The sequence below is a fragment of the Oryzias melastigma genome, linkage group LG16 (assembly GCF_002922805.2).
Source record: "Oryzias melastigma strain HK-1 linkage group LG16, ASM292280v2, whole genome shotgun sequence".
In the NCBI taxonomy this organism is placed as follows: domain Eukaryota; kingdom Metazoa; phylum Chordata; class Actinopteri; order Beloniformes; family Adrianichthyidae; genus Oryzias; species Oryzias melastigma.
In genome coordinates this window covers 15,736,944-15,750,102 of record NC_050527.1, presented here as the reverse complement: position 1 = coordinate 15,750,102, position 13,159 = coordinate 15,736,944, and the positions used below count along the sequence as shown (strand labels likewise).

The 13,159-nt window shown below is 37.2% G+C and overlaps 1 protein-coding gene across 1 annotated transcript in view; it reads right to left on the bottom strand.

Moving 5' to 3' along the window:
* The window catches only part of LOC112143316 (F-actin-uncapping protein LRRC16A), a gene marked incomplete in the record, with an annotated part of 61,541 nt that overhangs the window by 13,467 nt on the left and 34,915 nt on the right, over window positions 1-13,159 (bottom strand). Inside the window, 12 exon segments of the mRNA XM_024267190.2 lie at window positions 1,099-1,153; window positions 2,160-2,259; window positions 2,352-2,433; window positions 2,683-2,694; window positions 3,776-3,845; window positions 4,495-4,599; window positions 5,611-5,687; window positions 6,157-6,234; window positions 7,058-7,161; window positions 8,043-8,129; window positions 8,714-8,808; window positions 9,338-9,426. Of these exon segments, the coding sequence (XP_024122958.1) occupies window positions 1,099-1,153; window positions 2,160-2,259; window positions 2,352-2,433; window positions 2,683-2,694; window positions 3,776-3,845; window positions 4,495-4,599; window positions 5,611-5,687; window positions 6,157-6,234; window positions 7,058-7,161; window positions 8,043-8,129; window positions 8,714-8,808; window positions 9,338-9,426 (954 nt within the window).

The following is a 13,159-nucleotide window of genomic DNA, read 5'->3' as shown; positions in this document are numbered from 1 at the left end:
TGTTACCTCACCAGATAGTGAATAAACTTCATTTAAAACTGTTCAGTGGAAATGTTTTCAATAACTATTGAATTTAAAATAAAGTCTCAACAGTTTAGCCGACAGTATGCAGCAGATGATGCATGAAACAGTCTTCTAAAGAATGAGGCGATGACAAAGCATTTCATTAATAAAATAAAATAAAACAAAATGTGTCAACACTAAGATGAGTCACAACAATTCACTGAGGAATACAGAATTGTTTCTTTTTTGTTCCCTTTTCTTCTTTTTTTAAGCAGAGACAAATAAACATTTGACAATTTAAAAATTAGTTTTTTTCTCTGTCTTTTACAAAAAGGAAACAAACTGTGGCAAAACCAAGAGTTACACAATGCAAACTGAAATTAATCTAGCATCAGAAAAAGACATTTTGAGTGGTTTTGAATCATAAAGCTGCATGATAGATTTTTTTAAAAGTCAGAGAGTGCAACAGCAACCAGGAGGAAACACTTTACCTCCAACTTCAAAGCTAAAAATGCCAAAAGAAAAACAAATACTCTCATTTATCTAGTTTTGATAAATATGTAAATATCCGTCAACTCTAGTTATGAAAGAACCTACAAGTCTAAATCATAACAGTGAAAAAATTTACACACTGACCAACATGTCACAAACCTGTTTTATCTGGAATGAAAATGTGAACATAACTTAATTACAATGCAACGTAATTGTCTGACAGCTCATTCTTTGACTGCCACCTTCAGCCTCTGTCCATCACTTCTCCTGTCTGACTGTCATCTACTCAGCCATAGTATCCTCTCAGAAAGACCATCATCCTGTTTAGCTCATGCTTACACACAGAAACCCAGTGATGCACAGAGAATGCAGCATTCGAGCCGTGCATCCACCTCAGAGCAGCTTAGCAGGATCATCAATCAATCACTGCCACTGCAGGAGACCGAACGGCCTTATAGCCAGAGACGATCTGAGGAGGACGGACTGAAGCACAGCAAGGAGCTTAAATGTATATTTACACAGAAATAAACATTTTCTTCAGATGACCAATGAGAAACAGACTCTGTAGCACAAGAATGTGAAAAATAAGGTTATATAACTCACCGACTCCTCCTCCTGAATCATCTGGACCAGGCCGTCTAAAACTGGAGCGAGGTTTCTGCGTCAAACATCAGAAAAGAGAGATGAAGAAAAAAATAACTTAAAAGTGATTAAACCATTCACTTTTACACTTTAGATCAGAGGTTTACAACCTTTTTCTAGTCATAGATCGGTTTAATATCAGGTAATATTTGCACAATGCTAAAGTCAGTGTCTGATTTTATTTTTTTTCTTTTAGCTTCCAGCTTCTCTTAACTTTTGAGAGTGAAGTTTATCTTCATCCTCTGTAAAATATCTGGTTTAAACTTTATTTTACACAACAAACACAACAAATACAAATACAAATACAACTTCAGTCTCATTTGACACTTAAACCATTAAATATAAATAGAAAAATGGTCACTAAAACTGGTATTCTCTAGATATTATCATATGCGTGAATCCACAGTTTGAGCAACTTTATAAGCAGCATCCTCTCAACAGTTGTTAATGCAACAACTGTTGCATTAAATCCATAAAGACGGCTAAGACTTCAGGTTTTTGTCTGTGAAATGCAGCTTTTTTTATTTTGAAGTCAAAAGCTTTTCTTTTGTTTCTTTGCTCACTCTTTTCTGCAAAAAGAAACTTTCCAACTCCGTTAGGTTTTTTATTAACTTTGCTAGCTTGGGGCTTCAATTTAGTGGTCGGCTCAGCTGATTTAAGAAAGTAGTGAATGTGCTGAATCCAGTAATTAATCCAGTAGTTTTCCAAAAGAAACAGAATCAGATTACAAATAAACAGAAAAAAAACTTGGGTCATGTTTTTTTTCTCTGCAGCTTGGTAATAACTGTCTCACAAACTGGTACCGGTACCCGGCCTGGGGGGTTTGGGACCACTACTTTAGATGAATCATACTTGAGGGAACATATTTCGTTTCTACATAAAAATATGCTTCTAACTGGATTCACATAAAAAAATGTTTTCATTCATTTTAATTGAGATTTAAAATATATTTTAATAAGTTGAACAGTGACTTCACTTGTCTTATTGTCCAAAGCAGCTCAGAACCATGCTCTGGATCTTACTTGGACTTAATGTTGTTGAAGTTCTTGCCCAGAGACAGGTGTTTGATGGAGCGGTTCTTGGCTAACCAAACCAGGAGAGTTGAAAGCTCAGAGTCCAGACCTGGAGGGACCAGAGCAAAGAAATAACAACTTTGACTAACTTTATACAAAGTTTTTTTTGTTAGTGAATTATGAAAAGAATATTTATCTCACCATTATCTGAGATATCCAAGCTGGAGATATTTGGGATCTCAGCGATACAACCTTCAAGGATCTGAGAGCCTCCAGATCGCAGCTATGAAAAAAAAAACAAAAAAAAAAACACTTTTTTAACATCCACTTTAAATACTTCAACTAGCAAGACTATCATTGTTCATATTATGATACTATCCCATTTTTTATATTAATTTTCATTATTTCCTGTCAAAACAGATCCCACTGAGAAAAGAAAACAAGAAGAAAAACAAACAGCGAAGCAGATGTGCGAGCAGGACGAAGAAAGAATGAGATGTTGATTATTAGGAGCAAGCGGGCTGGTACTTACACAATGGCCGAGCTTACAGAAGCGTTGGGAGGAGAAAACAGCATGTCAAAGCCAAGCCAGCAATTACTAAACACACTCCGCAGATGCCTAATAGCCTCACTTGCATTCAAGCACAAACTCGTCAAAGGAAGCGCACAGAGCACACTCAGCAGGGAGTCTCAGAGTCTCGATTATTCACACAGAGAACCACTTTGGACCAAACAAATCATTAAAATCTTCACAACAGACAGAACGCATCATTTAACCCAGGAGCTTCAATACAGGAAGATGTGGACGTAGAAAAGCCTTTCCAGTGTCTGATTCTCTGCAGCCATCTGCATTTCCTCAACTGGAGCAGTGGAAAGTTAAAAAGAACAAGCTGGTGTGTGTGTGTGTGCCTGTTATGATGAAATGTGGAGAAAAGCTGGCCTCCTTCACCTCACCCTTCCCTGTCTATTCATCTCCTCCTCCTTCAGCCCTCCCTGCTCACTGCCAAGTGCTTCATTATGCAGCCTCTCAACTTTGCCAACAGGCATTCAAATGGGTTTGGAGAGTACCGCTATAAAGCCGATTGCATTGGATGAGCATTACTTTGTGACCGCTCACTAAACTTTTAGCTGGTAGGAGCACATGCTGCTCAGAGGAAGAACAAAGGAGTCTAATCGGAGAGTCAAAACAGCTGTCCCTGAACATGTGGGTGTATTTTGACTTTATCACCAACAGCAGAACATCTCTGATGAGGAGCAGCCAAAATATTTAAGACAAGCGAGAAATTACTCTGTCAAGAACTTTAGCGTTTCACTTGCAGCATGCAAAAGATCTAAACATTAATACAGTGGTCCCTCGCTATTAAGGGGTTCAACTTCTTTCTTAAATTATTCTCTTCACGGTTTTAATTATGTTTGCTTACAACATCTATAATCCAACTTTGAGGATTTTGCCAATCGCAGGTTGGTTTTAGAACATAACCTCCTGATAAAAGAGGGACCACTGTAAGTTTTTGAAAGCAAACCATGTGGATTCATTCTCTCGGCTTGACCAGTATGCATGGTACTGCAAAGCTACAAACCCATGGACAAAGATTTTAGCAAGTGCACTGACTCTTAAATCCTACCTCGCAGCAGCTGAGGTCCAGAGACACGTCCTTCAGGTTGGGATTACTTGCAAGACCAAGCAGGAGAGCTCTGCAACAAACCAGTGAGAAAAGCACATTTCTTCTTTTGCTGGAAAATCCTATCAGTTTTTTCTTCAGTGAAATGTATCTGGAAATATTCAGATAACACAAAATCTGCAAAAATGTGTCCCAACCGACTTAAGGCAATGTTATGTTCTCACACACAGAGGTGTAAGAATAATGGAACAGCTTCATTTTGGAGATTTTGCAGCTTGTTCTTCTCGTTACAAAGCAGATTTATTTTGCTCCTGTTGTGCATTAACTATTTAAACGGTGGTCAGCTAAGGAGAGGTGTGGGAAACCCAGAGAGTGGAGTGAGGAAGTGAGAACACCAGACAGCCAACAGATTTTTATGCTCACTCATTTATTTATCTGCTTCCCAACAACAAAAAAATCCTCATACTTTGAAAGTGTTTTTTCCTCTTTAACTGAGTGAAAAACGTCTTGCTGTATTGATGTTACAAGTCTCTTGCAGCTCCAGAGGACTCCTCCTGTTTGATCTTATTTAATAAGTGGGAAATTTTTACTAAACTTTACTACAAACTTTTACATAACATTGGCAGTTAAAGTAACATTTTTGAGATATACGTAATGAAGAAGCTCAAAAAATAAGCCACAGTCTCCACCACTGTGAGCTTAAGACAACTTTTCTGTCTTACTTGAGAGCTTCTGCCGGCAGCTTGGTTCCTGACACGTTGATGGAGCTGATGGATGCGGCGCTGCTAAAGAAATGCTTAAACGATGGAGGCACCTCTTTGCCTTTCCTGCACAAACAGAGAGGGAAAGGATAAAAATCTATCCGACATAAAATACAATTTGATTAATGGTACTATGGATCTAAAATTCAACGCATAAAGCTTTTTCATGTTCCAAAATGTTGCAAATAATGCTTCTCTAAAGACTTTTTAAATCCTAATTATTATTTGTTTATTTATACTACTGGATTCGGTTCTTTATATAATATTACTTTATATTCTTCTCTTTTTATTTTAATTCTACTGACTTTTCCTAATTTTGTCTCTCTTTTCCTGGTTTTCTCTACAGGGTTGGATCCTTTGAAAAGAAAACTCCACATTTGAACACAAGTTTTTCCACATTCATTCAGTAACAGACAGATGCAGTTGCACTCACTCACCAGGAGGTGTCGCACAGGGACACCCTGCACTCACACAGTTGTCTACAACTAATGCTGACAGTTCAAAATGAAGGGAGGAGCAGATTTTCGGATGAAATTGAGGGTGGCGGTATTTTCCAATACATCGATGCCAATCTTTCCCAGTACACAAAGAACAATGCACTGACTACGCTACACCCATTCTACACTGACGGAGGCTGACCTATAATCTGCCCTGATTATTAAAAGAGGATATCCTGAATAAAACTGCTGTTGGGATCTCAATTTCTGTTTTGTCATTTATTTTATAGCATTTTTTTTCATTTTGTTACTTTCAAATTTCAATTTAAAAAGAATGTCTAATACGTAGATATTCATAAAACACTATAGCAATAGCAATCCAAATAAGGTTAAATACAACAAAACAAAAAGACTGTGGCTAGTAATTAATACATTTTATAGTTGGACATTACAAAATATTAAAATACATTTAAAAAGTTATTTTTGTTGTGGAGAGAAGGCTATTTAAAAAAACACGACTTAAAAAAAAGAGAAATTTTTCATAATCGGCACAACCTAAAACAATTCTAACAATTAAAATAAAATATTTTCACCTTTTTTTAAGTTACATTTTCAGTTATATACTTGCTTTTCATTTTACCTGAGTGGGAAGATGCTCTTGGACACGTTGAGAACAGAGAGGTGCTGAACGGAGCCTCGCAGCAGAGCTGAGCAAACCTGCACAACACAAAAAGTTGCTTTTGAAACACAATCGGATTTTAATGCCTTACTAAAAATGATTTAATTCAACCTTTTAGCGTTTTGGTGTAATTACAAATTGGTGGATGTATTTATTCATTTTTTTTGACAAAACAGGAATATGATTTATAGGCTAATCAATAAGTCCAGTGAGAGGCTGACAGCTGGCTACATCTCAAACTAATCAATAAATGGTGCTTGGCTCTCAGAGCCACATCAATACATTGCTAGTAGTATGCAGATCGCTTCGCAGAAACTGTACGACAACACAAGCTGGGAAAAAACTGATTAAATGGCTGCGACAATGACATTCATGTTCAACACTTCAGGTCTGCTGGCGGTCAGAAGAAAGTGCTGCTGTAAATCTGTGGAATATGTTTTAGTGAATATACATCATAATTTTTTCTGTATCCCCGTCTTTTGTTCAGACACTTTTCTTCTGACTCACCTGGTCCAGTGAGCAGTCTGTGTTGGAGAGGTCAAGTGTTGTTAGGCTGTTGGGCTGACCTAAGAAGTTGTAGAAATGCTGGGAAGACAGAAATTATACGACATAAGGAAGAGATTTAAAACTAATATGTTCCTGCAAATATCATAAAAATAATTACATGAAAATGGTGTGTTCTTTAGAGTTGAAGATGTTCAGTCAAGATGCTAAAGTTTCACAGAACGTTAACTGAGAAAAAGCTCAAATTAGATTGGTAATCAAAAACAAAAGGAAAAAGCCACATTAAGTGCAAAAACAAAAAAAACCTAAATGTTGAATGTAAAATTAGCAAAGGAAAAAAAGTTAAACAAAACATAAAAAGTACTAACTCATGCTTAAAATATAATGTTATTGGCTAAAAAAGAATGATAAAATTGCTAAAAAATAATAATAAAAAAAGGTAAACATCTTTTCTAAAGCACAATTAAAATTTTGTTGTAATATTATGGAGGAACAATAAGTAAATAAACAATAAACAAATAAAGCTCTAAAACAAAAAACACGAGAAAGGGTAAAAAACTGCATAATATCAAATTAGCCTGATTACAACTAAATTGTTTTAACAACCTAAGTCTGTCGAACTAATTATTCTCTAAAGACCAGAGGTTTTGAAATATTAACAAATTTAATTTCAGAAGACATTAAATGTTTTGAAAGTTATTAAAGTAACAAAAGTCATAGGCAAATGCCCAAATATTTAAAAAGTGCTACACAATTTGATACCTGAATGAATTCAGCTTAAAAAATGAAGGAGCCATGAGGTGGTAAACAAAGTACTGAGTTATAATAGTAATAATAATAAAAAATGTGAGTAATGTTAACGCTGATAGCGCCTGTCCAAGGTCATCTACATCCCAGGACACACCTGCATGTCGTCTCCTCGGAGCATGTTCCCTGAGACGTCCAGATGGACTAGGCTGGTGGGTATGGACGGGTTGGCACTCAGTGACTGGCATAAGCTATTCACACCTGAACAGAAACACAGAGCCAACATTAATGCAACCGGAAAATCTTCATCTATTGATCTGAAAGCTGATGGGGAGTGGAAGAAAGACTGCTTTCTTACAGAGTGACAGGCTTATTGTTCACCTTATCATCAGAAAAAATGTTATTAAAAGATGCTTCAAAGTTCATATAAATTAGAAAACCCAATGCAATAAACTCTAAAGTTCTTAATGTAAAGATTGAAAACCTGTAGTTCTAACACCTATACAGTCTAATTGTGAAAGTCAATGGCTGTGGACAGGTGCCTTTAAATCAGGAAAAACAAGAAAGCAAAAAATACCAAACAGGAAATTTGGAAAAAAATATTCAAGTAGCTACTTTAACAATAATTTATAACAAAACCTCGAGAAAAAAAAAAAAAAAGAAAAACATAATCTCTAAATTCTCAGGGGGTTTAAGCCAGCAGAAAGACAGTCCAGGGCAGCGCTTAGACAACACAGACACTTTCTAACCCGCGCTGTGGAATATGATAGTGCTTATTGATTGCCTCAGAGGAGGCTGTATTTACAGTGAATCCCCACAGGCTGCATCAGGGCTAAGTCTGTTTGCTCTGGATGGGAATTGAACCCATGAGTCATTTAAACACTTTAATCTCACAAAAATTACAAACAGCAAAGAGATGTGGTTGATTCCAAAAATCTACCTCTTTTAATCACGTCAAAAATGTATACCAGACACAAACTGGATCTATATAAATCAAAGAAAGTTTTTTATAATAATAATATTTTAACTGTTTCAGCTAATTATCTACAAAAAAGTAAGAGTTATTTTATTGAGTTAAGGAGTTTACTGGTAAAATGAGAATGATCTCGCATGCTGTTGCATTATGGGAAGGAAAGAGGTACCTTTGGGTGACAGTGAGGTTCTGGAAAAGTTTAGATGTTTGAGTCCAATTTGACTTTTGGCAAACTGAGCACCTAAAGAAGAAACACCTGCAGAGAGAATCACAAAAAAAAGTTTTTCGTTTGATGACACAGCACATTATTTAACACAACCTGACGTGTGGTTAAACTGCATGAAAGTTCTGCTGTATTTACATGCTTGTCCAGAATGTTACTTCCAAAGAGAAATGCAGAAGATTTTGTGGGTCAATTTTTCATGAGAACACATTCACCGGGGGATGATAAATCTGTGAAATCTGCTGTATGATTAGTTGATGAGTAGTTAGCATATGCTTAATTTATGTGCTCCGGATAGAGTTAGAGGCCTTAGGCTGAAATGAATGAAATATTGAACAGGTGACACACTGCACTACAGGAAGTTGACTATGAAAGAAAATACAAGAGACAAGATGTATCCTGGAACTTTAGGATTCCAGTTGGCTTCTATTTCATCTTCAGAAGGAGCAGCATTAAGCTTTAATAAAAACATGCAACCTTAACAATGGATGTTCTTCTTTATTAAATAATATGGTAATATGATAAAGTCAAAACAACAAGGGAAGTTCAGCTAAAATGAGAACTGACTCCACATTAAATAAAAACGAATTAGAGCAGATGGAGGGGAAACACCTGACCTCTGTCCTCCAGGGGATTGTTGGAAAGATTGATGGTGGTCAGTCCCGTGCTGGGGTTGTGGGCCAGGGCAGCAGCTAGCTTCTGGGCAAAGTCTCTGAGGATTGTCCAAAAAAGAAAATAATCATTTCATGATTTATGGAAATCGGCATATTCCTGCAAAAGTAAAAGTTGCTATTCATAATCATGTGATTTTTTGTTGGACCGAACAAAAAACGATTATTATAAAAGCAAAACGACCCTTGTTTTAAAAAAAAATATATAGTTTTACTTTCTGTCTTGAAAGAAAAATAATCTTTTTGAAATATTTTTAAATTGCTAATAAAATCTAATAAAATGTCTTGGTAAATGACATTTTTTCTGAAAATAAGAAGGCAATTCTTCTTACCCAATAAGTAGATTTTTTTTTTTTTGCTTATTTAAAGAAAATCTGACAATGAGGAAATAATTATTGACCTTTTTCTAGGGGGCCAGTTTTTGCAGTGCAACCATCCAACATAAACTAACCTATAAAGGTTTTTATTATTGAAGCTTTTACTCAGATAGAGTCCCCCTTGATTATTTTACTGGGACTAATTACTTCCTTTAGCAAGCATTAATTTGCCGAGCTTTCTTAGTAATCTTACGTTTTGAGTCCTGCGTTGTCCAGAACGAGCTCTTCCAGTCGATTGGATCGAGCCACAACCCGAAGGATCTGCTCGCACACATCTGCAGACTAAACACATGACAGATGACTTTCAGTTCTGTGCCAATGTACTTTCCCACCACCAGACAAGGATTTTATTTAATATATTTATAGGAAGGGCCAGTGCCCTTGAGGCACAAATATGCAATAAAGAACACAGGTGATGTTCAAACAGAGTTTTTGTGCATGTAGGTCACTAAAATAATATGAAGGGTTTTCTAGAATACAGAAAAACTTAAAACATTTCTTCAGTGGTTCTGACTTTTCCCTTAGTACTTCACCACATTGCAATGCCACACATTTGCATAACAAATGCAAAAATGACAACAAAAGAATGTGCTTTTTAACTGGATCACAACATCAGCTGACCAAAGACAAAAATGCCTTTCAAACATTTTTTTATTAGGTTGCTTTTAAGCTTTTGTAGCCAACGTCCTTCTGCTTTGTTATTACAGAGTTTCTGTTAGCTTTATTTAACCAAAAATTATAAAAAGGACTTTATGGACTTGCGAAAGAACAAACCGAAACATTCAAGGTCACTGGAAAACATTTACAATAAATTCTTCGACGGACTTTCTTCAGGAAAGTTGTTTATGGTAATTAAAGCTGAGCGGAAGTGCGTAAGAAAAAACAGAACACAAGTGAATTCTCTGTCTTTCACTTATAAACTATTCATGCAAGGAGCGGCGAGACAGCAGACCATGCTCCATTTATGAGAAGGAAGAAAGTTGCTTTGCTTCTGTGGCCTGAGAGCCACAGGAGATGCAAAAAGACTTATATTTAGGCAAAATCAAAAATTCAAAAGTTAAATGTCCGCAGCCTACCCAGACGGGCAGTGACCCAGTTTACCGACCGCTGCGTCATACTCATGAATGAATGGCATTGCTTGGAAACACAGTTTCTGATGCTTCAGCTTTACAATCTGCAGCGTCTGCAATAATAAAGTTTACTTTAAGATAACAGAATCTGACAGGAACATTGTGTTGTTATTATTTCTATAAAACAGCATTATTGCTACAAGGGCCGTTTCTGTTTGGCTCCATGAGGCCGTGACAGTTGATGCATTGTCCAACATTCATCTGCAGCAAAAACCAGCAAAAGGGGAGAGTGACAATGGAAGGAGAGGACCAAAGAAAGGAACAATTGTTCACGCCGTGTCTCTGCCAAACTTTGGGCACTACAGCAGAGGAATAAGAGAGATGAGGGCAGCGAGAGATGACACTTGAGAGACAAAGATGACATGAGGGTATTCAGAGGAGGGAAATGGAGTATAATAGGAAAGAGTTCAGCAGAAAATGCACAAAGAGCTCTGTGTTTTCACAGTCATAGTGATGGGGACAGCACCGGGACACAGTCAGAGTGAGGATTGTACCACTCGCTAAATAAAAGACAATGTCATGCTGCTCATGAAATATCACTCACCAACGCACACATGCTGTGAGGTAACCAGAGGGCCGGCCTTCTTATCACTGCATTCATTTAAAGCTACGTCTCTGGAAACAAGTGACTACTTCCAATGAAAAGTTTATGTCTGAAATACTGTGTAATATTGAATCATGAAATAATCAATCAAACAATCAATTAATCAACGTAAACACAATATGTGGATTTTGGATTTTTGCATTAAATACTCTTAAGTCAGTTTTTAGACTCTACGTTCAAATGTGCAACGATTGAAGATACATTGAAACCGGTTGAACTTTGACCAATCAGGGACTCAGATTTGATAGTGATGTGTGAGTAGAATTTTTTTTAAATTTACAAAAGTACCCACTGTTGGAAAAGTGATTGTGAAGGACAAATTAATAATAGCGGTGTGTGCCTGGACGGCATTATATGACACCAAGTATTTAATTTATCTGAATAAAAACCTGGAGCAAGAGTCATTAGATTTGCATCGCTTCAACATTTCGTACCAATCCTCTTCCAACTGTAGGTACATGTGCAAGTATTGGTTAACAACAGTCCAGTGGGCACACCGTATACTAAACACGCTTGAGGGTGATCATAATCTCTTACTGCAAAAGCCTGACTCGTGGATAAAACTATTACTGTTGTCTTATCTGGTTGATAAACATGGTTGGACTCAAACTGTGGTCAGATTGTTGTGCAGCTTCTTATCACGGTCATTTTTTTCTTATTCATCCAGTTTCTTTTTCACAGAAACAACATTTGTAGCATTATAACTGGGTTGTCCTTGATTTGTGAGTTTGTGGCAGCATTTCTGCTGTAGCAAATACATTTCTCTGCCTTCCACCACTCTCCCCCTTTTCTCTGGCCCCCCACCTCTAACCTCAGAGCTGCAGTGCCATCGCTCTGGAATCTCCATTGCTTTTCATTTTACTGGCTCTAGAAGAGTCAAGCGTATTTCAAACATAGACTGAAAACACTGATTGTCTGATACCTACAAGTGATAAAAGGGTCCTAAAGAGTTTTTAGCTTTGCTTACAGGGGTGTGGAACCTCTGCTGTCAGACCTAGACATGGCAGGGTTTTCTGATACACCATAACAAGCCTGTGAGGGACGTTAAAGACACTGTTTTGGCAGAGGAAGCTGTATTTGGTAATTGGTGAAACTGAGAGAAGCCTTGACACACAGATGGTTATGTAGGGTTGTTGGGAAGTGGAGAGGGGGGGCAACAGCCAGATACATTAAGCCCCTTTGTCTCATTTGGATTAGGAGTCTTATCCCTTCACGAACACTGGACAGATCCTCAGTCAAAAGACTGGAAGGGGAGATAAGGAAGACAAAGGGTGAAATATTCTGAAAAAGGATTGGTGTAGCTATTACCATAGCAAACTAATGTGGAAGATGCCTACACCGTATTAGCACGCAATGCAAAAAAACAAAGATATCAACAAAATACAGAAATAACTAAAAGGTTACATATTTGAATTTCTCTTGGACAATGTTCAACCATTCAGGCATAAAAAAACATGAAATGACATTTTTTTGTTATAGTTTTGCTTCCTCTGAAACATTGCATCACACAGAAAAATGATGTGTGGCTTGGATGCAGCTGTTTGGCCTTTAAAACTCATTCCATGAAGCTCTATAGACTGTTTTTAACTTAATCTGAAGACCATGTGACGCTTGAAGGTTTGTGGTGATTGACTCTGCAGAAAGTTGGTGACCTCTGCGAACTCTGTGCCTCATTATCCGCTGACCCCACTCTGTTGGTTTAAGTGGCCGACCAAATTCACGGTTGAGTTGCTGTCATTCCCAACCACACCCCCTTTGTTATAATGCCCCCGACAGTTTAACAACTCAACTTGAAAATTTAACAACTGGAGTTGTTACCCAGGTGGGATTTTATCATAGTTTCAGGTTAGAAATCACAGATCTCTCCTGACAGCGGCCCATTCTCTCGTTATAGAAGCATTCTGCAGGTATAGGTGCATATTTTACACCAGTGTAAGAGGAAATACCTGGAACACCAGAGTTCCAACTTTTAATGGGTGACCCAACAATGTTGGCGATGCAGTGCCCTGGTCATCTTTGTGTTGTTAAGACAATAAACCTCATCTCCCCTTAGAAATGCCCATCTAAGAGCAGAAACACGGTAGACATACAAATTAAATCACAATAAAAGTAAATGAGGAACTTAATGCTAAGCACATTAGACCTCCACTGTTAGGCAGTAAGCTTGTACCCCATTTTTAACTTCATGATTTGTACTTAAAGAACTTAACTTTTTTGTTTTCAGCTACAACCTCAGAGAAACTATAGCACAAAATTTTACTCACAGTTTTATGAATTTAAC